Here is a 24,869-nt window from a genome sequence, read left to right as displayed (position 1 = left end):
CTGAGAGATTTCACCTACAAAGAACCTTGCAAAGACATCACAGCTGACGACCCAATTCCTGTCTACAATAGATTCTACGTGAGGATCTCAAATTTTGAATTATCCTGAAAAATTTCACCAGATGAGATTCTGCACATGCAATGGCACTCAGTTCCTATCTACAATAGATTCCACTCTAAGAACTCAAATTTTGAATTAACCTCAACAATTTTACCAGGTGAGATTCTGCAAATGCAATGGCAGTGATATAAACTCACCACAAGACCTTCTTCCATTCCCCAGCTCTGAATGACACCTCTGTCTCCCAAGCCAAGGAAAACCAATGAACACCCCATAGCATTTTTGCATCCCACAACAACAGCATGAAAACATTAAATTGGATTTTTAACCATTATTAAAGGAAGGTAACAAAGTATATACTTAATGCTACATTTAATATACAAGTATTTAAAGTTTAAATGCATCATACTTAACTCTTTAAAAAGTGCAAACTTATGGCGAAATTCTATAATATTGTATGCTCAGCACCATGCTCTAAACAGCAGTATAGCGGGTATTATTGTTGCTTTCCACCACTACGATTTGCTTTTTATAAGAGTTTACAAAGTGACAAAAAGAGCAGTGTTGGGGAATGTGACAAAATACAAATACTGACTCCAGTGAGTAACACAATGGGTTGGAGTTCCCATGGTGCAAGTAGGAACAGTGGATCCATGATTTCCTCAAATTTATCATTAGATCTGCGGCCTCCCACCTTGCATCCAACTTTTCCAGAGGCAGAAAAGACTGAAGATGGACAGATGGAGATAGGAAAGATCTTTTCTGTGAGCAAAGCTTGCGGATATTTTGATCCAATCTAGTTTTATTTATACAGCCATTTTATTTTATTTACTTTATATAGCCCACCTTTCTCACAGAGACTCAAGATGGATTACAAAGTGTCAAGTTAATGAAATCAATATAGCATTATCCTAACCTGCAACAAGGTATTATATTAAATATGTCAAATAATGCAGGAAATGGTATTACATAAGTGTAAAAATAAAGCAATGAGAGTAGGATAATGCATACAGCAATAATGCGGATGATGCTTCAAGGAGTAAACAATGACAGGTTTTTGCACAGAGGAACTTTCAATGTAAAGTTTCACTTACAAGGAAACAAAGGGAGTTAAGATGGTGGGGATACACAGGAAGAATATGTTTAGTTCACAAGTACAGTTGATGTCAAACTAAAGATACAAAGGGGGTTAAGATGGTGGGGATACACAAGAAGAATATGTTTAGTTCACAAGTACAGTTGATGTCAAGCTAAAGATACAATGGCTACCAAACCCATATATTCATGGCAAACATAAACACTTTACTGCACTTTAGGTAAATGTAATAAATGCAGCTTCCTACCCAGAAACGATCTCCATTTATGAAAACCTGATCTTGTGAAGTGACCCTAATTACACAAGTAAAGCCCCACTATACTTGCTCAAATGAATGTGTCTTTGTAACACAGATTATATTATTTGTGTATCTAAATTTAACAAACCACAAGGCCATAATTTGTTATATCAAGTTCAGGACAACAAGATTCTCTCATTAGTTTTGATCAGAGCTCGCAAAGTGCTTTACTTGGGTTACCCTTGAAGAGTGATTGGAAGCTACAGCTACCGCAGAATGCTGGGGCTAGACTACTAGTCGGTGCCAGCTACTGGGAGCATGTGGCCCCGATACTACAGCAATAGTATCTGAATATATCTGAAGGACCATCTTCTCTCATACATTCTTGCCCAAGAATTAAGATCACAGGGAGAGGCCCTCTTGACTGTCCCACTAATCAAAGATACTCATCTGGTGGATACACAAGAGAGGGCCTTTTCTGTAGCAACCCCATGATTATGGAATAACCTCTCCCCAGGAAAGTGTGCCTGGCCCCCTTACTTTCAGTCTTCAGGAGGCAGCTGAAGACAGTTTTATTTAGGACTTTATTTGACTAATTTGTTTTTTATTTATTGGCAATCCTAATTGGAGATTTGAAATTGTGATGTTAGTTGCAAGATAAAAAGGCAGCTAATAAATGCTTTAAATAATATTTTTTCAGTAATTCAGGTATTAAAACACAATATGCTCACCTTTACATTTAAGTTAATTTAAAATATGAAATAAAATGCTTTAATTGAAAAGTGTTTTAATTATGAAATTATACAAAAATAAATCCACAATAAAATATGAATAGTGAAATCCTAAGCAGGTCTACTTAGAATCCTACTGCAATGTATTCTATGGGGTTAAATCCCAAGAAAGTGTTAAGCATAAACTGTAAATACATTGATAGGTGTATATACTAACAGTAAGAGAAACAAATCGTGAAAAACCTGAATTCCAATTTGAGCCCAACCTGTCAAACTGAAGTCCACAATAATTCTGAGTTTGAATTAGCTTTAAAAACAATTAATTTCTCAAAGAAACAGTCACCATGTTCTAATTACTTTGGTTAGTTAATCATCCTGGCTCATAAGAATTGCTCCTCCTTGAGGTATCCTGAAAAGTCTGGACTACCAAGTTTTCATCTAACATTGCAACATTCACTATGAGCTACTTAAATAATCCATTGCCAGAATGTTTAAGATTCATTCTGTATTTCTCAAAACCACTCTTTAGCTCCTAGACTTTTCTGCTCATTTGACTTATTCCTGATTTTCTTGGCAGTCAATCCACAAGCACTGGAATCAGTTTGGGTATGGCTCTTCCACATGTCTGCCCTTCCTCTGCATTTTCACAGTTGTGAAGTCAGGTTCTACATTTGCCTTCGATAATGAGGCTATTCAAGGGAAGGCGCTGTCATCATTGGCGACATCACTGGTGGTGTCACAGAACACCCTTTTAATCTTTTCTGCCTGCTTATATTGATATATTAATATACCATTGCAATGATAGGTTAAGCAGGTTCTTTGAATTCCCAGATTCATTTTTTGGAGGAAAAAAGCCTTTAACACCTTCCCCTGTGAGAGAAAAAGGCATATCTTCATAAGGGAAAATATCAGACTTGCTTTTTTAAAAAGCAAGCAAGCTGGGAATTCAGAGAACCTGCTAAACCTATTGTTATATTCATACAGAGTGCCTTTTAAAAAATAAGCAAAAGCATTCTTCTGGGGGGGAGAGGAAGTGGCTTGACAGTCCTATCATCAAAAAGTGAGCTGGAGTTGAGTGAGAGTGAACTGGACAAAGAAAACCAGCAGAAACATTAGCACGAGGAAAAAGTCAACTCAAAATTTGCTTCCAGAAAAATATTGGGGTAAGAAGGGGTAAAAGAATTCTCAAAAGAATTAGAGGAGGTATGTGACAGGAAAACAACCAAAAAAGAAGCAAAAACTAAAGACACAAAAAAGCATAAGGAAATCAGAGGATAAACTGAAGCAGTATGGGACCAAAATTGATGGGGGGAAACCCATACGGAAAAGCCCCTGATGTATTTAGAACCTTTCAGAAAGGCAGAGGTTTAACTAAGGCTGGCAGTTGTTTTTCAAGCCACATTATTTATCTCACAAAGGAAGACTATCAGAACAATTAAGGGATATAGGTGCTCTCTGTGCCCACTGGTAACTGACTGATTTATTCATCACTATTCCACATCAACTGACCTCTCTCACACTCTAGCAACAATGAGACTCTATAATCATATCATGTACTGTAATAATGTTTCCTGCCTTTTCAAGGGATGTATAGGATAATGTAGAAATTTGTCATATTTATTCATTAAGAACCTGCAGTTAATTGACTTCCGAGATTCTGGTTCACAAGAAGAATCTTCAAGACCAAAATTAAATACATAATGTTTGGTGAACAATGGATCCCTGAGAAAACTGCTACACCCTACTGAATGTCACCTTACTGTAGCTTAACTTCTACATCAATATGTTTTGTGTTTATTGTATTTCCCACAACATATAAAATATCATGGGGGATGAGATTCCACCAACACATTTATTTGAAATACATAACTGTAATAGTATTCAATTTTGTTAGATACCTGCATCTCTGTTTATATCAACATTCAGTCTAAATTAGCCTCCATCTAACTCCAAGGAGACAGTTGCTACCATATCATCTAAAATGCCAGCTGACATTTATTGCTCATTTCAGTAATCCAACAACTACACACAAATAATGCAGGTACAAGAGTAAATCATCTGTCATACACTGTGGCTTTATCATATTACAGAAATTCTATGAGAGCACAGCAACACTCTCAGACTCCATCCTCTCTCAAACAGAAATAGGTTGCTACAGCTCAAGGAAAATTGGTTAGAAGAAAAGGCAGAATCACTACCTTTTGATATACATGCTACTTAGGCCACGGCCTTTTTAAAAAGCCTGACTGAATGGTTGCATTGATCTCACCTGCACCCATATTCCCAGGAATTCCACCAATACTTTTTTACATTGGTTTGAAACTGATTAACCTTAAAGCCTAAAATTTCACATTAAATTCCATGAGTTATTCTGATATTGAAGTAACTATGAAAAATGTTCAAAAAGATAATGCATTCATAATCTCTGATTACACTGGTTATACATTTAGCAAACAAGGATATATGTTTCGGAAAACAAGTCATTATTTAAAACACTACTTAGTAAGATCACTGGCCAACAGGTTATCCAATAGGATATCACAAAATGCTATATGCAAAGGGACTGTCATACTTAGACTGCCTTCTGAGTGAAGGGAATTTGATATCTCCCCACCCATCTTCATACATACAGAACTTCAGAAATGAAACATACTCCATTCCAGAAGAGAGTCAAAGACCACTTTCTCATAATCAGCACAGGAATCCAGCTGTCTCAAATAAGGTGGAGGGGGTACTCTAAAAAAAAGGAATGACTTACAGGATTTTCAACAGACCCTCAACTTCCCTGAATCAGTATTAACCACCCTAAATGATGGGAGAAATTATTAATCTGTTTTCTACTTCTAACAAGAGATCTGCCAGGAAGAAACACAGCTCTGGCAGGAACCTAACAAGAGAAAGACCTTGTAAAACTAAGTATAATTGTTGTCCTGAACCGGTGTTTGGAAGCCATGGGCAAATGAATAAGTTGGTGCTGAATCAAAACAAGATAAAGATGGCGCTGGTAAGAAAGTCACTGTTTTCTGGAGGAACTGGGTATTAGACTCATAATGTGTTTATGCTACAATGTACACAAACTGAGCACATTTCATTTTAAAACACCAAAGGTACACCAGAAAATCGAGGGGAAAAAGAGTGGTGCTTTAAATGGTTCCCTACTCCTAACGAGAGGGAGTTGTCAACACGAAACGCGCACTGCCAGGCCCCACCAGGGGAGGAAGACGCCCCTTCTCTTACAAGAGAAGCGCTTCGCGACAACAATTCTGGCGAGGCAGCCGCCAAGGCCAATCCTCCAGTGACATTTCAACGGCCACTTAGACCAAGGGAGCTGCCCAGCCGAAACCGCAGTTAGGGCGGACGCTTATTTGCACCGTCCCTCAACAGAGGCTCCACACGCCACGGCACTACCCGCCCTCCCCGGGTCTCGCACATCCTACCGAACTTCCCCAGGGGGACCTCTCCCAACGGCCGGCCGCCTTCCTTCCTTCCTTCCGCACCGTCCACCGGGACCCACTACAAGCGCTACGGGGGAAGGAAGCGGGAGTCCCTCGCTTCCGCTCTGACATCGGCGGTGTCAAGCCCCCCGCCCCTCCCGACCCAAAGGAGAGCGGCTCTCTCAGGCCGAACGGAGAGGGAACCCCTCGAAAGGAGCTGAGACGCCAGGGAGAGTTGCTGGCGGAGGCGATCCCGCCAAGAGAGATCCCGCACTCACTTTCTTCATGAGGCCAAACCGCCTGCGGGTGGCCGGAGACAACAGCCCCGAATCCTTCCCTGCCTAGTCGTGGGCGAACCGGGGATTCCGTTCCAAGAGCGGCAGCCAGGCCTTGCTCTGGGCCGGACTCTGCCCAAGACAACTTCCGAGGCCAGGCGGGCAACTCCTTCCGGAGCAGGGGAGGGTTGCTCGGCGATCGCCGGTGTTCCTCGTGTCAGGGTTCCTTGCTTTCTCGTCCTATCCAGAGAGAGGGAGGCAGGAAGATCGGGGGGCAGCCACCCGCGGCCAAGGCCTCGCCTTCGAGGGCGCCACCTTTCGCCGTTGCCATGCAACGCCTGAGATTTGTGTAGAGATTGTCAACGTTTAGAAGTTACGGGGGGGAGGGGGGAGCGCAGGGAAAGAGGGCCGGAACTCTAATTGCAGGTCACTGGCTGCAGCTTTTAAAGTAGCAGCAGGCTTAGGACCGCAGGCAAAAGCCGGTTATATGCGAGCAAGAGCTCTCTGGAGGACGGGATTCGCGGACCATCTCCACGGCTCGTCAACACTCCGTTTACAAAGTGCCTTGAAGACGCGAGGCTGCATTTCATGTCATATTTCTCGTTCAACAGCAAACGCTCTACGGAACGCTCGGCGGGCAATTTGGTTTTAACCCCGTATATGTGCACAAGAACTTTAAACAAAATCATACTTACGAAAATATACCGTGTTTAAAATATGTAGGATAACAGACTTGTGGAAAATCTGAGCCAGTAACTAACAATATACTCAGATTTTCCTTAAAATTGGCTTGCTGCACACTCTCCATCCAGATTTATTGCCAGCTTCATTCAGTTCCCGGATAAATACCATGTGCGCACAGATGATCCAATGCAAAATGATTCAGTGGTGCTTATTTCCAAGTGCACAATCCTATAGGTGCGGTTCTAAGTATAATTCTCTGGGAGTATAGTTTTTCCCTCATTTTATCCCCACAACACCTGATTAGGCCCAGGATTATATTCTCTTGACACTTTATTTGGAAATTTATGTAATCTGATTATTTGCAATGTAAACAAAGCAGCGTAAAAGTTTGTTAATAATGCTTAAACACGAAGACTTTTTTTAATTGCTTGCTATATGTTTCCAATTCCCAAATTGTTTCTCCACCCTCTCACTGGGTAAGAACTAGGGACAGAGGCACAGAACTCCTTAGCGCATAGTTCAACAGAGTTCTTCCTTAAAATAAACATAATTTCACCATGATGATCCATGCTGTAATCACAGGTTAGATTACTGTAATACAGTCTTCAAAGGTCTTTGAAAACAGTCTGGAAACTTCAGTTGGTTCCCAATGTGGCATTGTAGCAATCAGGTTACTTGCTGCAAGCTGGATACAGTTATTGTACCATCCTATGCTGAAAGGTCTACAGTGGCTGCCCAAGAGTTTTCAGGCACAGTTCAAGGCACTGATTCTTACCTTAAGACCCTAAATGGCTCAAGGCTAGGGCACTGGAAGGGCTACCTCCAGCTGTACTGTCCACCCAACCAGCTTGGATCTTCTGTACCTCTGGCTGCAGAGGTTAAGGGGGTGGTGACTACACATTGCTTTTTCAGCAGTAGTGCTTTGCCTTTGGAATGCCTTTCTTTCCTGAGGTTTGCCTGCAGGCCTGCCTTACTTTCCTTTAGAGGCCGGGACAGACCACTAACCAAGGGGCTTTAACATTTTTACCTATTTGGAGCTCTGTTTCTGGCCTGAGAACTGTTTCATAATATCATTTCAGGCTAGTCAGTGTTTGTTTTATGATCTGGCTGTTTTTTAATTGTCTTGTTTTATTGTTTCACTTGTAAACCTCTTGAGAGGCATTTTTCTAAATAAATAAACCATTTGAAGTGGCCAAGGAAGGACATATAGCAATGGAATGTAGTCAGGCTTCATTTCCAAGAAACATCTGGTGAAACTTCACTGCATTTTAATGTTAATATTTTGGTTCACCCAATTTAAGGGCATATAAAAATTAATGTCATTCATAATTATATAGGCAGGGCTTTTTTTGAACAAGAACAGAGTTCTGGCTGGCTTGGCCTCCAGAGGTGTGACCTAATATGCAAATGAATTCCTGCTGGGCTTTTTCTACAACAAAAAAAAGCCCTGTACATAGACATGTTCAATTAATATTCTCTACAAATGGAAAATAAATCTAACATTTACTCAGCAGTTAACTTCAAATTTATCAGTTGGAATTTTGGTTATTCTCACAAAAAACTACAATAATTGTGCTGCATCTCTTTACAGAGAACTGTTTTACAATATAAATGTTAGCACCACTTATTTGTGTCATTATTTTTAAAGTACATTTTTTTAAAAAAACTGAGTGGATTCAATCTGCCTGTTGTCTTACATTCTAATCCTAACCAAGTTTACTCAGAAGTAAGTTCAGTGACACCAAAAGGACTTACTTTCAAGTAAGTATGCTCAGTACTGCAGCCTTAAATTACTCATGTATGTGTGGCTGGGGCCTACATTAGCTTCTCTTTCTCTCAAGGCATCTCAATCTTGACCTGTCATGCCCCTATTATTCCAGTCCTTGCACTCTTATAAGAAAGAACCGCTATTGTGTGGTGCTTTTGTGATGGAGATTAGACTGCATACATATTTTCACCTGTGACCCATATTGTTTTAGAAAGTAGCCAGCTCTGTAGTCTAAAGAGCAGTCAAGCAGCATAACTTGTTTCTACACAGTGGAATATATCTGTTAAATAAATTGTTCCTTATTCTTTCCCATGTTCTCTTTTAGTTTGCTGGAGTAAATCTCATTCTTCAGTGGTTAATTTCCCACAATCCCTTGTGGGACCATTTTTGAGAGAGGCAGTTTTATAAATTAAAAAAAAATCTGGACCCCACACACATCTCTGACAGTTGCTTTCCTTTGCCAGACTAGTCACCAGTAAAAACACACTTTTACAACACTCATGGAAGCAGGTAACCTTCTGTATCTAAAATTCGCCATAGCACAAACATTGTGAGCATTCTATTCCTTATACTGAGCAATCTGCTGTCAAACAGCTAGGAATACTGTCTTTTGTCAGATGATAAATTGTGCCATATTCTGAGTTGCAACAATTTAAGGGATCACAGATCAGGGGATACTGTTTTTCTGTGATGAAAAGCTCCAACATTACTCAAAGGCAAGAGCTTTGATGCTCTTCCCGTCCCTCCCCCTCCCTGCTTTACTACACTATATCTAGCATAACGAGGGCACACTGAGAAAGATTTAGGATTTCACTTCTTCAAGGATTTTTGGACTTTCTTTTGTCATCTCAACTAATTAGGAATCTATTATGCCTTACAGAATTAAAAATACCAAATATTAACAATAACTGTGCAAAAATAAATGTGCAAGGTACAGTTTGTAAAGTAAGACGAGTTCGTGCTTTCACTGCAGAATATACCATTCAGACCCAGCAGACCAAACAATAGGGCTTGAAGTCTATTAATAGTAACAATGGTGCATATTTACTTTCACAATTATAAAGGGCTCTGGTAACAGAGGCATGAGATACTTATCACTGATTTTGTAATAACATCTTCTGAGTACTCATGACTCATCCATACAAGTACCTCCCAAATAAAATTTGGCAAGAGAAGACCTATTTGCATTTTAAGAGATTGACTCTGTGACTTCAACATGCAGGATTCCCAAAGAGCAATTATTTATAAGCACATTTTAAAATGAAACATATACTAAAAACTTGTTAAAGTTGCATATACTATGCAAGCAAAGTACTGTACTGCTACAGTGTATGCTTCCTCATGTAGTAAGGAGAATAAGCAGTCATGATCTCAAGATTCAAAACAGGCTTGCTCTTTTACATGAAAAAACACTCCCGAAGCTGTGGGATCCATGAAATACGTCCCTTGTGATGCAAATTTGCTTCCTTACTCATGGAGGGGGGAACCTGGATACAGATTATGTCTTGCAAAAATTATGAGATGATAACACGCTCCAACCTTAAACATATTAACTTGGACGTTGCTGATACTGCACGGCCAGATCTAGCGGGGAGCAGACGGGGCGCTTGCCCTGGGCACCGGTAGGGGGGGGGCAAATTGGGTATGGAGTCCATTCTATTATATGGGCCCATAAGATAGAATGGGCCCATAAGGAGGCATCATTTTTTAATTTTGCCTCCCCCTCAAAAAAAATGTAGATCTGGTCCTGTGATACTGATATGAATTAACTGTACTTAGAGATTACTGTTTGCCCATAATTAGCCAATGCTACATGTTTAGTTTTGTAATTTTTTGCTGATTATCATCCTCAGGAATTATTTTGACAAATTACATACAGAGACAAGAATCCAAACAACTATATAGTCATTTTTTATGCTGACGGCTGCTTTATGTTCATGTTTCTTAAACAAGAGACAATGGAATTTCCAAACTTCCTTTGAAACCAGGGTTTTTAAGAACAGTTGCAATATTATATGAGGGTTGGTTAAGTCTCTCGCAGCAAAGTTCACCCAGAAAATTATCCTTTTGAGGAAAATGCTGTCACTAGACAATTCATTAACATTACTGACTTGAAGATGAATGTATACTAGTGATGACTACATAGGTGCAAAGTGAAATAAGTAGTATACCTGATATTCAGACTACTCCCTTCCTAGTAATTCCTGCAAGGGAACCCCTACTTTGGGAGAAAAACCATTTAGGTCTGGTAGCATTCACTTCTATATAGAGTGAGCTTGGGCTTCAAGTCTAATGAGACTGAATACTAGTGCCAAAAACTGCTTATGAAATTCCTGGGACACTAATTTAAGTGGGATATGGAGTACAATTTATTCCCTTCTGTTATGACCTCAAATGGCCATCATGTTTGTTAGCAAAAATCATCAAACTCTGAATGAGTTATTGCAGAGATCAATAAATCAGTTGATAGAAGTTAGCTGGCACACTGAGATTGTTATATAAATAATAGAAAACCTCTTTTCAGATCTGTTCAACATATTTATTTCAGCCATAAACCATAGCAACTTCACACCAATAAGTGTAGTATAATTAAAATTTTGAGGCAACAAGATAGACCCTATAAAATAGAGTAAGGACCATGGCAGTGCATTGCACAGTCAAATGCTGCAATGAGAGTTCTTTGCTCCCTATGACAGAGAGCAAGAATTTCTTGAGTGTGGTAATATAACTTTTAAAATGTTAAGTAAGAATGGAGCAAGTACACACCCTTGCTTCACACCTCAAATGATTAATACAGTTTCTGTTAAAATGCTACAGAAGCTGATTTAACATTCAGGTACATAAAGACCACTCACAGCAACAAGAGTAAATAATGATCTAGTCATGGTGATCAATTTTCCAGTGTTCAGTTTATATCAGAGTATCTCTATATCAAAAGACTGCCTTCAGGTCATGAAAAGGTGACCCTTCCAGGCAGGGAGCAAAGCTCTTCTTTCATGCCCATTACGCACATGTTGCATCCCAAGCCCAAAATATCATTTTTCTCTGGCTGCTGCTCTTTATCCTACAGAACTGAAGAAGGCTAAAACACTGGAGATCTGGCAACCATACCTACAGACTTATTGTTTGAAGTGAGCAATATAACTTTAATGAATTTTAGTCAAACTACAGTGTCATTCTAAGAATACTTTCCTGGGAATAAGCCCCACTGAGTAGACTTTGATAGGACTCTGAGTAGCCTTGCCAAGGATTGCACTGTTAGTCCCACTGAAGTTTCTGTAGGTCCTCCAAGATTTTACACCACTTCCGAAAGTCCCTGCCACACAATGCATGGGAGACAGCATAACTGAAGTTGTTTTAAGGAACTGCAGAGAGAGATGAGGAAACTAGAGCTGTGATTTATATAATCTATCTTATCCTATGAAAATAAGGTTTGGTAGGTAAGGTTGCCCATGTAGGCACAGGCATAGTAGGCTTGACCAAAAAGCAATGGGAAAAAAAAACACCTTACGTTTCAGATACCGGATGGCAAAACTCTCATCTTCCTTAAATAGCAATTATTCTGTAGGTTCATAAAATAACTTTTTTTTTGGGGGGGGGGGGGACTGTAGGATACTAGAAAATGCAATTGTGAATTATCTATCATATTTGTTTCCTTCTACTTTCTCCGAGGAGTTCACTTAGCAGGTCTCCGAGGAGTTCACTTAGCAGTATCCTACATCTAGCACAATCCTAAGCAGGTCTACTCAGAATCCCATTATGTTCTATAAGGGGTTAACTTCCAGGAAAGTGTATTTAAGACTACACTGTTAGTGAGTATCACAGCTGAGTAGGGGATACCATTATCCTTCATAGTCAAGTTCAGTCTGGTTGCATTTATTAAGAAAAATCCAGGTTTCTACCCCCACAGTGTTATCACATTTTCTCAATATATTCTGTAAAAACTGTAATAAGTATCTGTAAATCAAATGACCAACTCTGCATTATTTAACGTCGTAGTGAATGTCACTGAACCCAGACCTATATTCTTATCAATATCACCTCTTGATTGGAAGTGGCTTTGTCCTTATCCTTATATTGGTTAATATCTTCTAGCCAGTGGCTAGCTGAACAGGAATGGGAAGGGGCCTAAGAAAGTTGCCCAGAACTACTTCCAAAAGTATGAAAGAAAACAAAAAATCAGTATCACATGGCATTTAGCATTTAAGAATTCAATTGAAAACTGCTATTGGCTGTTATTGTCTATAAACACTAAGTGGCATCTCCCTAGCTGTGATAAAATTATCTGCACTGGAAAATCAGTTCTATTTTATGATGACTGTATTAAGATTGCTCCCTTGATGCCATACAGCCAATTAGAGTTTCTAGGGCTGAGCTAGTACTGGATTCTAGCAACTAATCCACATGTTTATGGTTATTACTCTGTCATCTGAAGACTGTCTTTGAAAGACAGAAAAGCTGAAGGATTTACATAGCCCCCTCCGCCTGGGGGGGTGTCACTGGACTTCCATTTGAAAAACACAGTGCTATACTATGACACTAAGGATACTACAGACTGAGGAATCAACTTTGCATTAGTGAAGACTGTTTCTCAGACTGATAATTGGATTCATAAACCTAAGCCTATTCATTTCTAGATACATGAAGTAATTTAGGGATGAATTTCCAAAGGATCGTACGAAGCACTTAACTGTAACCAACCAGGGAAATTTGCTATTTTTCAAGAGCAATTTCTTAATAAACAGCTTTTCCCTTAATAAAAACTGAATTGCCCATATTTTATTTTTTAAAATTCTTTCATTAGCATTGATCAGCAGCAAACTCTCAATATGAAATTATCATTTTGAGATTTTAACTGTAGAAACCATTTTATTATGGGTCTTCAGGGAACATTCCTATTCCTTGCTAAAAGTTCAATTAATATTAATGAACAGAGAGCAATTTTGCACACAACTGCCACCTAGTGTACAATATAGATCCAACCTATTTACCATTATCCAACATAGAAGAAAAAATACCTCTGGTTCTTTTTTTCCTACTTGAAAAAGTTTGCCTTCTGACACAATGCATTTTCCCCCTAGTGTCATCATTTGGAGCTTAGGCTAGGAAATGTTCTCACTCCAGTTCTATGACCCCAGCTTTTCCTCCATGTTTAGGGATGCTGGGAAAGACTATAATTAAAAACTGCACAAAGGGCCTTCCTTATGAAGATCCTGTATCCATGGAGATAGATTCAGCTGTTTAGCCGTGTTGATATGATGCAACAGAACAAAATTTGAGTCCAGTGGCACTTTGAACACCAGCAGAATTTAATTCTGGGTATAAGCTTTCCTATGCATCTGAAGAAGTGTCTGCGCACAGGAAAGTTTATACATAGAATTAAACTTTGTTGGTCTTAGAAGTGACACTGGATTTAAACATTTTCCTGTATCCATGGGTAAAATATCAAAGGAAATATGACACAAAAATGGTAATCAAAACCAAGGTACATAAGAAGCATATGGTACTAAAACGATATACAGACAAGACCTACAAACTTCTTTTCTGGCATGCCAACTGTGCCTATGCAAGACTGTAGGCAATTATGAAGATGGTTCCTGGAGTATTAATATATCTCATTCTCAATGTGGCCCCATCTGTGGATACTTAACTCCAGAGACAAGACACCTCTTTCTACAAACCTGAAAAAAGCCCCAGGCTTGCAAAAAAAAATCTGAAAAGACATTGGGAAGGTTAAAACCCCTCAAAATAACAGAAGCACTGGCTGTATATTTAAGAAATAAATAGCCTCAATTCTCATTGTTAGGAAACCACAACTGTACTACCAGCCTTCCAGCCTTGGTTTCTGTTAGTATAAGCTGTGGGAGGGAACAGGACCCTTTACAGCTGTGCAATTTCCATTACTGACCCAGGCCCTATTACTGTTCAACAGCAGCTGCCACATGAAAGCCAGTGTGGAATAGTAATTAGAGCTTCAGACAAGGATCTGGAAGACTCAGTTTTGAACCTCCATTCTGCCATGGAACCTTACTGGGTGACCTTGGATCAGTCACAAGCTCTCAAGCCTAATTTATCTCACAGGGTTGTTGTGCAGATAAAACTGAAGAGAGGATAATTATATAACAGGAGTGGCCAACGGTAGCTCTCCAGATGTTTTTTGCCTACAACTCCCATCAGCCCCAGCCAGCATGGCCAATGGCTGGGGCTGATGGGAGTTGTAGGCAAAAAAACATCTGGAGAGCTACCGTTGGCCACCCCTGTTATATAAAATGCTTTGGGATCCCATAGTGGAGACAGGAAAGTTATAAATGTGATAAATAAAAATATAGCTGAACAAGGGGGGCATAAAAGGTAGGTTACTTGGTGGGTGGGAAGAAGAGAAAAAAACCAAAGGTGATGATACAGGGGCTGCGAAAAGAAGATAAAAAGAAGAGGAAATAGTGTGGGCATTTAAGCCTGAGTCTCTTAGATCTCTGGCACTAAACACTGTATTACACAGGTTCTTAACCAGTGATACTAGAACTCTAATCCATAACTATATCTGAAATTAAACTGATACAGGCCAAATAAAGTTGTATCCACCACTTAATAATCAATAGTCTTGCACTGAAAAGACTGGCTGATAATTACCCAGATTCTCTTAAATCTTAAAGCAGACTTTAAAGGATTTGTCTCTCATCTGGCCTAAGAAAAACTGCCCTTCAACAGGAAGGTGCTAATTAATTATTGCACCTAACTGCTGAAAAAAATTACAGCAGGACCCCAACCATATCTATACTGAAATCAGTTCCATTAGGTTCAATGAAGCTTACTCCCAAGTGTGCATGAGACTGCAGCCTTTATCAGCTACTATGGGCATCTGGTTTTCAAATAGTAGTCTTCATGACCCAGAGCGCCTTGTCTATGCAAATCAGGGAAAAGCCATCCAGCCGAGACCTATGGATGCTTTCAACATTGCCAATATAGGAGCCATATTTAATCTGGCATATGATTAAACAGCTACCATAGAAGCTAATAATCTAGCAAATACATCGCAGCTGACTAATTACTATTAATTATCTTTAAGATTTGGGTCTAGGTGCTTAAAGATACAAACCACTTTAATGAACTCCACCTGATAAGATTCTGCTGATGTAACAACCATGTAGAGAAAGAAAAAAAGACTCCTGCATTGCTATCACCTTTACAACTCAACCTTTAAAGTCTCTTGTCCTTAATTGTGCTTGACTTTAGCATGTTCTAGGTTGAAAAGCAATACAGATAACATGGGGGTAAGAGCAATCTTATGTGGATTTTTTAAAACTGGTACTCCCATAATCAACCAGACTGTTTTAAGTTTCCAAGTGTATAGTATCTTTTAACAGTATAATATGGAGGATGGGTGTGGGACATTTAAGGTGGGACCAGCTGCATATATCTGATATAAGCTGCCATATTATCCCATTGATGCTTCCCTATGGACAGCCAGACCCCCAACCAGAAGATAGCTGCATGAGGCCAAGACAATGCATGCACCTGGACTGAATTAAGACCTAAGTTTCCTGTCTTATTACCAATGCCTACTATTACCAACACCTAATCCAATCACATCTGCTATTGTCATTTGGCAGCTGAAATCACTCCTTTCTGATATATAGGACTGATGGACTCTTTCCAGCTGTATCTGAAGAAGTCAGCAGTGACTCATGAAAACTCACACACTTCAAATTTTGTTAGTCTTGAAGGCACTTCAGAGGACAGGTAGGCACCGCTTCCCTGTGGGGTAGCAGATGATATTCAGGGCACATGCCTCTAATGAGGGTGCACTGTTGTGGGTGCTTTTTTTCCTGTTCTATGGCACTGACAACCATCAGTGGCCATATCAGCAGGCTGTGATTGACTGCACCTGTCTGTGCCACTTAGAACATTCTATCACACACCACTGCCTGACTGGTGTTGATATGGGCTCTGGCATGCTTGACTACCTACCATCAGCAGGCAAAGACTTTGTGTTGATTGACATATCCTCGGTAAGTTATTGGTCTCCATGGTTCTGGCATTGTGTGTTCTTACTAAATTTCTTTATAATGCTTCTAATTTTAATGTTTTATGTTCATTGCCTTGGGAAGTGTAGGGAATATCCCAAACCTGGTTAGATTTTTTTCAGTGGATGGAGACAAGCTAGGGAACTCAGGCTTCCAGAGGAAAAGGATCAGAGAGAACAGCTTAAAACTCTTATTCTTTAAATTAAAACGCTATATGCTATTGAGTATTACACAAGTATTACTCAATAGCATATGGAAGCCTCAATATCAATCCAGAATATACTAGGCCAGCCCACTACATGAATGAAGTCTTGCCTAGATATATTTTATTAACTGCAATGTCAGCAAGCCTCAGACAGCTACAGCATCTCCACAGTGGTATATGTTTAGGCTTTGGAGTCTGGCACTTAGAAAACAGGGAATATCAGATACAAATTCAGGCAAGAGTGCATTTACAGGGCAAGGTCTTAGGTTTTACACTTAGGCTGCCAGAAAAAATACAAGGTTTATGGGACTTCAGAACCAAGAAACCAAAGTCAGTTATAGCAAAACGTACACAGAACAGAAAGGCCCAGGCTCATGTAACCCCTAATTCTGCAACAGGGAGTGTAATTGAGTAGAAAGGCAGCATAAGAATGTTTCTTTTTAAAATTAAGTAGTGGTTGGACATGTGTTGCTTTTTCCGTGTAGGATGTCCATATGGATTTGACCAGTGCCACTACAGTTATATGGAAAGCTAGCAGCCACTGCCACAGCAACGTTCAAGACTGAGCTACACATCATGTTAAGTGATCCTAAATAAGCATACTTAAGTGGCAGGCAAGATCAGACCCAAAATCAGGCAGCTGTCAACTACAAGTTAACTAGAAATAATGGTTTGTGGTCAACCTTCTGGTCACCTGCACATCAAGCCATCATTGCTGGTTGACTTGTAGTAGTCTGCTGCTTGTTGCTGGGATTCTAGGTAGTTTAGTTATTGCTAGCCCCACTCAATAAGTGGAAGAAAGGTATTAGGGTCACTCTCTGATCTTCTAGCCAATCTACTAACAATGGTATATTCAAAGCAAATAGCCAGCTGACCTGTTAAATCTCAACTTTATGGTTTGTGATTTAAAAGAACCTTACTGCTGCTGCGCAGTCATATCACTTTCTGGTACCAAGGAAAAGAGATACATCTGTGAAAAATTTAAACCACACAATATGAAATAGGACTGTCCATTCCCAAAATACTTTTATTCACAACAACAACTGAAAAAGGCTGGTACCTGCAATTCACAAAGCACAAAAACTGTAGAATTATCATTGCGAAGTGTAACCTATGTAAACCCAACAGCAACTCTTGATCCAATAGGCACTATCAAATGATCCTGACAATGCTGCACAGAAAGCCACATGAAACTTTAACTGATGTCAGGAACATAACTTTGCTTCAGATGGCACTATTACCAATGCACCAAAGACTTTCTCCTATTTGGGTTAATGGCTGAAAAGCCCATGAAGTGAACAACACTATTAAATATGTGAACACCAATTATGTGGACAGATTTCACAAACAGTTTAGTGAAGAGCAATACAAATGCTTAAGTTTTTAACTTTACCTCAAATGCAATTTAGAATATTTTTTTCCAGTTCTGAGGTAGTTGTATGATTTAAAATAATAAAACATCTTTAATTTCAACAATGAAAATATTACTTTAAAAGAAATGGTACATTGTTTCCTTTTGCAAAGAAATGCCTAAATCCCTTATATACAGTTGCTACTACAAAATCTGTGTCAGTTCCATGATCATCTCTTTAGGAGGATTGTATGTATTATATCTCTTTGGACTGATCATCATCTTCAAGTTTCCTGATTTCATTTTTCAAACAGTTTATAGTTTCACGACTTGCTTTTAATCTCTCTTTAAGCTCAGCAATCTCAAAACTGGTTTTCTTTTTGGCAGCTTCTAGCTTCTCCCGAGTTTTTACTTCTACATTGGCAACTGAATGAAAAACAAAAGATACACTTAAAAATAATACTTTAAGGATCTTAGCACTTCTGTAAAACCAGATTACAGACCTGACCATTTTTCACAGTAATAGCAACAGCATGAGAATTATGAATCTGGCTGCTGATCCTCAAATCAATGCCCAAGGTACCTAAAATACAGTATGACTTTACAAACTTTGCAATTTGACTTACATTCTGTTTCATGCTTATAAGCACCAAGTGTTAATTGCCGAGATGTAGTCAGGAGTTGCTGCATCATTGCAGTAGGATCCTGAAAAATCTAAAGGAGAAAAAACAACTTATTTTTATTCTATGCTAAGATAAACAACTTTTTAATTATGCTTTGTTTTCTTACCATCTCATCATAGAATTCAGAAACGACAGTTTTTTTCCCCAGGATTGCATTAGTATCAGACTGAAACAACTTCAGCAAATGGTACAGGGTCACCTATGCGAGAAATTATTTAACTTGAGACATTATTTAAACTGTATGACAAGAAAGTGTGAACATCCTACAGAAAAGGTACAGTGATTAATAGTAGAGAAGCATTTAGAGAAAAATATTATTGGACTGCACAGCATCTAAACAGTTAGCTGAATGATCACAAGGCACTTGCACTGGTATAGCCCCTATGAGTCTTGGTTTTCTATCTGTGTAACAGATGTTTTTCTCCAAATGCAGTTCACTTGTTAAGAAGATAATGCTTTCAACTTTGCATCTTTCAGAATTCCAGTTGATCAGAACTGTCCCACACATCTGATATAATAAATTATTGTACCCATCTTGGAAGCAATAGACAGGGAACATACAATTTTGTTTTGAATTATTTTCTTTTTTATATTTTTCTTATTTACAAATATCGTAATTCCCTCTCCTCCACATTCTCAGCTATTAAATTCAGCTACAGATCACATAAACCAGCTCTACATTTAATTAGAAAAGAAATTACAATAATCTCAGTTACACAAATAATTCTAGCTTCCATCAGCTCTTGAAACCATGATCCCTCTCTGACTCAACATAAAAGTACTAACTGAAGAACTTAATAACTAAGACTGAACCAAGCTCTTCCTAACAAGGATGCTAGACTATCTCATGCCAAGCTTGTGGGCATTTAATACTTGCTTGCAATTTAGAATTTTAAATATAATGTATCTTATAATGTTCTTATAAAGAGAAAAAGTGCACCACCCCAACAGTCTTCTGCACAAGCAATTATTCAAGTCAAAGACACCTTCCTCCACATGGGCTCAGCCAAAACAGTTTAACTTTTGCAATACAATTAAATATGAAAAAGGCCCATGTCATTTGAGTTAGAATACTTACAGGTCTCTCATTAGGATCAATAAAAAATATTTTAATGATGATTTCAAATTCACCCCATCCGGTTTCAGTGATTTCATACGGTGGTTTAGTTACAACTAAAAGAGAAGAACAGTAATTGTAAGTGTACATACCAGTGTACAAGTAACAAAAAACTTATTTCATTAATGAAGCATAAATCGTACCTCGTAATGGATTACCATAGCTTTCATGCAACTTAAACTGAATTTTCTTTACGTAGGCAGACATATCCTAGAACAAATATAGTCACCAATTAATTATGGCTTCTTTAAACACTTCCAGAAACATAGCCTTACGGGACCTTGTCCAGTTCCGCAAGGCTTACAAGACAGCTTTATTTCAACTTGCTTTTAACTGATAGCTACACATGAGGATACTGAAAAAGACTGAAGTTACTGGAATGTACTATTAGCACCAACTGTTTTAATATGTTTTAATTGTTATGCTGTTTAAGGTTTTAATTAGTTAATGCTTAATATTTGTAAATGTGCTATTGTTGTAAGCCGCCCTGAGCCTGCTTCGGCAGGGAGGGTGAGATATAAATCCAATAAAATAAATAAATTTACAATGTTATTCGTTCTTTCCTAGTCCCCAGAACCCCACAATTGACCCTTGGTTTTGTTTGGTTAGAAACAGCAGTTTTTAAGCTTCTGTTCCTTACAAGATTTGCGTGATCGGCTTGATTTCCCCTAAGATGTCTCTTAAACTATCACCCTTCTTAGAAGTAAGTGAAGTGCATTCCAATAAAAGCATTTCAGCCAATGGGAATTTCCAGCCATACAACTTCAGACTGCAGTACTTCTCAGGGTATCCGATGTATCTTTTCTCAAGCAATCTTCCTTTTATTTATTGCTGTACATAAATTCCCAGTTTGAAGCTACTAATATATTTAATTTCACATTAAACAACTGCTAGAAGAGCCAAACAACCAACTTCAAGGAAAGTTGTGTGTGCAGAACACATCTTTGCTGTCTCTCCATTCCTGTCACAGATCCCAAGAGACTCCTGTGAGGTTAAGGAAGGCAGGGCATGTAGCGTCAGGTCAGCAATGGGGTAGGAGAACTCTTGGAAATCATTTTATTTCTAAGGAAATGTCTTTCTCAAGGAGGCTAAATAGGTTCCAGCCCCATAATCAAGCACAATATCAGAATAAAAATAAATGCAAGTTTATATGTTTAGTAATTTGAGTTGAAATGGTTTGCCTACCTCGTTTCTATAAGGTTTAACATAAACTGTCCACTGATGCGTGTGTCCATCCTCTTCCCGTTTCTTCCCAAAATAGCGTGCAACATTCCCATAAACTATAGGTTTCACAATAGTAACACCCTTTGAATAAGATGCACACAAAAATCATTTCAGAATCCAACGCTATAAAACCTGACATTAAGCATGTTTTCAAACTGTCTGAAACTAATTCTTCCACTATGTCTTAAGAAAACCATATTCCTGTAACAAGAGAATATATTGCCCCAGGGCCAGAATGACTTACTCTTTAATAATAACATAGTACAAGAAAAGTGGAATGTGTACCTTAGTACCTATAAAAACCCTGCAAAAGTTATAAACTCTGAAAGAACTGAAACACAAACAATTCCAAATGTTATTTGACACAAACTTAGATTCAAAATTGCAACAATTATTTCTAAAAACCAAATGAGAGAAGTCTGGGGAAAAGAGGTGATTAAAAAAAAATTAAAATAAAACTGAAATACTAGTTCAGTTTAAAAACACAATCCAAAGAGCTCAAGTCTGTGTACATATTCAGTCAATTCTACCATAATTAACAGACATTTTAAGCCTTCCTCTAGGTTTGTACAAAGATTCACATGCATTATTTCCAAACTGCACTATTTTCCTTCAAACAATTATTAATCCTATTTCTGCATTTTCCCCTAGCGTTGTTTCAAAGCAGTGTCCAATAACATACATAAAAGCAAAGTAAAAAATGCAATACTAGAAATAAATATGTCCTAAAATGCCTTATTTTAGCAACTTAATTAAGCATTTATGGATTGCACAGAATGAACCATCCACTGAAACCTACACTAATTGACTAAGTCTCCTCTAAGTGGGTAATAGCTAAAGCTGTTAGTTCCTGGAAATTTAGGGGTGAAGCGGGGGAGGGCAGAGTTTGGGGAAGGACTACAGTACCATATAATTCACCTTCCAAGCCTCTCACTGTTTTCCAAGATAATGGCTCTCTGTAGTGGAGATTTAGGCGATCAGGCCCTGCCTGTTGGAGGCCAACCATAATAATAGATGAAAAAGGAAAGGTCCCCTGTACAAGCACCAGTCATTTCCAACTCTGGGGTGACGATGCTTTCCCAATGTTTTCACGTCACACTTTTTTACGGGGTGGTTTGCCATTGCCTTCCCCAGTCTTCTACACTTTCCCCCCAGCAAGCTGGGTACTGATTTTACCGACCTCGGAAGAATGGATGGCAGAGTCAACCTCGAGCCGGCTACCTGAAAACCCAGCTTCCGCCGGGGATCGAACTCAGGTCGTCAGCAGAGCTCAGGACTGCAGTACTGCAGCTTTAACACTCTGCGCCCCGAGGCTCTTTTATAATATAATAATAGATGACGGTGCAACAAAAACTACCCGGATGCGCAGCTGTCTTCGAGAGTGCAAGAAAGCGGGCGCGGGGGGGGGGGGGGAGCTGCTCTCCTTCCCCTTCCGAGACAACTCTTGGTCTTCTTGCACCTGCCACTCAACACAGCCGTTAGGTCCCGCGCTTGACTCTCCCGCCCACCGATGCCCGCACCTTCACTCTCCCTCCAGAGTCAGGCCCAAACTCAGCCATTCTCTTGAACATATTGCACCGGAAGGGAAGACTCCTCCTCACGCCGCTCGAGAGCAGCCAGGCCGCCCTAAGGCGAGGCCTCCCTCATCTGCCCTCTCGCCTCAAGAGCCGCGGGGCGAAAGAAACCAATGGCTGCTTTTCTCAGCCTTTCCCGCTGTACTCGCAGCCGCTGCGCCTGAACCACTTCCGGCCGTGGAGAGGCTCGCAATTTACGGCGTTGCGTCGCCCTTGCTCGGCACCTCCCACCTCGACGCGCCTGGGAGAACTAAAGGGGAGGACTCTCTTCAAAGCGGGAGGCGGTCGCTGTAGAGAAAGCTCTTGGGGATTGGTGGGCAGCCGGTCTCTCGCGACAGCAGTTAGAGCCACGATTACGCCTGTGATGTAGTGTACGCTGCTGCTAGTGGAATGTGTCCTAGTGGGGTTTCCCCTTAGGAGACTGGCCTCGTTTGGCTCTTGCTGAGCCAGGACCACCGCAGGAAGACCCCGGGAGGGGGGGCAAACTCACATACACATAGCCAGTTATTTTCTTCTGATGCAGTTCTTGCTGCAGGCCTAAGGGCTCAGGGATATCTGAGCACAGGAGAAAGCTAGTGTATTTTATGCAAGACTGAAGCAAGCGTGCCAGGTGGTGGTTGGAAATCTCAAGGGACAGAAATGTGTTCACCTAGAGAAAGTGGCTGCTTTGGAAGGTGGGCTCCATGGCTTTATACACCGTTGAAGTCCCTCCCCAAACCCCACCCCATCCCAAATCTCCAGGTATTACCCAACCCGTAGCTGGCAACTCTACCTAATAAATCATGCTGAGCCCGTCGACTAAGTTAGCATTGGAGCAAGACACGGCTGTTGGTTACTTTAGTAATTCCCAGCCTGCTAACAAGGCGGTTGTCTCTAACAGTCCTCTCTTCTTTCCCTTGCTCCCAACTCCATAGTTTTGCCTGCCCAGCCAGCGTCCAATGGCACCTTTAAGACCAACAAAGTTTTATTCAGGGGGTGAGCTTTTGTGTACACACACTCTAGAGCAGACAATGGAATGGGGCTCCGTACATGTAAGGCAGAGGTTAAACAGCAAATTGGCATACAAGCAGGCCTCATTTTGGGCAGGAGCTCATAGGCGCAGAGCTCCGGAACCTCTAAATTTTATTGTGCTTTCTCCTGCCCCGCCCCTTCCGCCATACTTGCTTCTGGGCTCCATTGTTTAAATCCCCTGTGAGAATTTTGCTGAACTCTTAAGATCTGATAGACTTTCTAATATTTTTCCCCAGAAAAAACACATCAAGCAGACAGAAGGATATATTTATCATGCCCCTGTGGCCACATAGGAAAATTTTTTAAAAGTATGACAGGAGTGAGGTTTTATTATTATGACAATTATAATTCAAGAAGTATTTTAAGACAGATACTGAGTGGATATAATTTAATACACCTTCCAGTGTGTGGCATATGTGTGGCAATGAATTGTGCTAATGAACTCCAGCACCTTTTTCTACAAAATGACCTCCGCATACAATATAATGAAATGTTTTAACAGATGTAAACAAAAATAACCAGCTAAATTTATAAGGTCATCATTGTTTAGATTAGATGTCAGATGTGTTAATTATGGAGTGTTAAGTGTAATCATCTGACCCTGTTGTCACAGTAAGATAAAGGTCTTTCCCTCTCTTTTAATTAAGTTCTATCCCTCTTTTCCACACTTAACTCATTCATTTCTCCAGGGCTTTTTTACTGGCAAAAGAGGTGCCAGGTACCAGAACTCTGAAGAGGGAAATAAAAGAGAAACAAATGGCTGCCCTCGGGAACTTTTAAACATTTTTTAAAAAGAATTTTGTTTCTACAGAGGTTCTGGAACTCCGTTCCACTGCATTCCCCCAGAGAAAAAGCCCCACATTTCTCTTCTCTTCCACCTAATTTGAAATGAAATGACATCAAATGATATTAGCACCTGTTTTAATTTAAATATGACATAATTAATGTGTTGAAATGTTATTGTGATTTTATTCGTTGTGAGCCACACTGAGCCTGCTTCAGCAGGGAGGGCAGGATGTAAGTCTAATAAACCATAATTTTTCTGTGTTCCCCCCTCTCTGTTTTGAAGTCTTGATCTCAACTCTTTCTCATCCCTGTTCTGCTCAACAACTTAGAATGTACTTTAGTAGTATAGTAGCTAATTTTTATTAGTATTGTTAACAGAAAGGGGGAAGTTAATATTTTCCTATATCTAACAAAATAATAAAAGGATGCTCTGTACCCTTTATATGCATGGTAATGGAATATTAATGTTTTTGTGGTTATACATGTGGGACTCAAGTTGGAACTCCCAGTTCAGGTGCCGAGTTATCATTATTGTTGTGTTAGTAGGAGATCTATAGTCCTTTATAAAGGCTACTTTGCTATATGGCAAATAACATTATCTTTTTGAT

The 24,869-nt window shown here is 39.6% G+C and overlaps 2 protein-coding genes across 4 annotated transcripts in view; both read right to left on the bottom strand.

Moving 5' to 3' along the window:
- Nucleotides 1–6,252, bottom strand: part of FRS2 (fibroblast growth factor receptor substrate 2) — a 67,627-nt gene extending 61,375 nt beyond the window's left edge. The window contains exon 1 of one of the 2 annotated variants that reach the window (XM_060245047.1): nt 5,838–6,252. The gene's annotated coding sequence lies outside the window, so the exon portion shown is untranslated. The remainder of the gene's footprint in view (nt 1–5,837) is intronic. The other variant, XM_060245046.1, reaches the window with a different exon arrangement.
- An 11,264-nt stretch (nt 6,253–17,516) lies between these two features.
- Nucleotides 17,517–22,720, bottom strand: YEATS4 (YEATS domain containing 4). 2 transcript variants are annotated; one of them, XM_060245043.1, is made up of 7 exons: nt 22,411–22,720; nt 20,852–20,971; nt 19,810–19,876; nt 19,628–19,722; nt 18,656–18,748; nt 18,493–18,580; nt 17,517–18,292 (listed from the first exon to the last, which is right to left on the bottom strand). In XM_060245043.1, the coding sequence occupies exons 1-7, from the start codon at nt 22,459–22,461 to the stop codon at nt 18,123–18,125; spliced, it is 684 nt and encodes a 227-aa protein (XP_060101026.1). In that variant the 5' UTR covers nt 22,462–22,720; the 3' UTR covers nt 17,517–18,122. The 2 variants fall into 2 exon arrangements, with proteins under 2 accessions (XP_060101026.1, XP_060101027.1); XM_060245044.1 differs by lacking the exon at nt 20,852–20,971 and having other exon boundaries at nt 22,411–22,687.
- Nucleotides 22,721–24,869: the final 2,149 nt, after the last annotated feature.

The sequence above is a fragment of the Heteronotia binoei genome, chromosome 8, assembly GCF_032191835.1.
Source record: "Heteronotia binoei isolate CCM8104 ecotype False Entrance Well chromosome 8, APGP_CSIRO_Hbin_v1, whole genome shotgun sequence".
Classification (NCBI taxonomy): Eukaryota; Metazoa; Chordata; class Lepidosauria; order Squamata; family Gekkonidae; genus Heteronotia; species Heteronotia binoei.
Note: the sequence above shows the minus strand (reverse complement) of the source record. Positions and strands in the feature narration are given on the sequence as shown.

What these genes read in the sequence shown, in the direction of transcription:
- YEATS4 (XM_060245043.1), bottom strand. Translation starts at nt 22,461, where the DNA reads ATGTTCAAGAGAATGGCTGAGTTTGGGCCTGACTCTGGAGGGAGAGTG. An exon ending in TTGATCCTAATGAGAGACCT is followed by an intron (nt 18,749 to 19,627) that starts GTAAGTATTCTA and finishes TTTCTCGCATAG; the next exon opens with GTGACCCTGTACCATTTGCT. An exon ending in TTATAAGCATGAAACAGAAT is followed by an intron (nt 18,293 to 18,492) that starts GTAAGTCAAATT and finishes TTTTTCATTCAG; the next exon opens with TTGCCAATGTAGAAGTAAAA.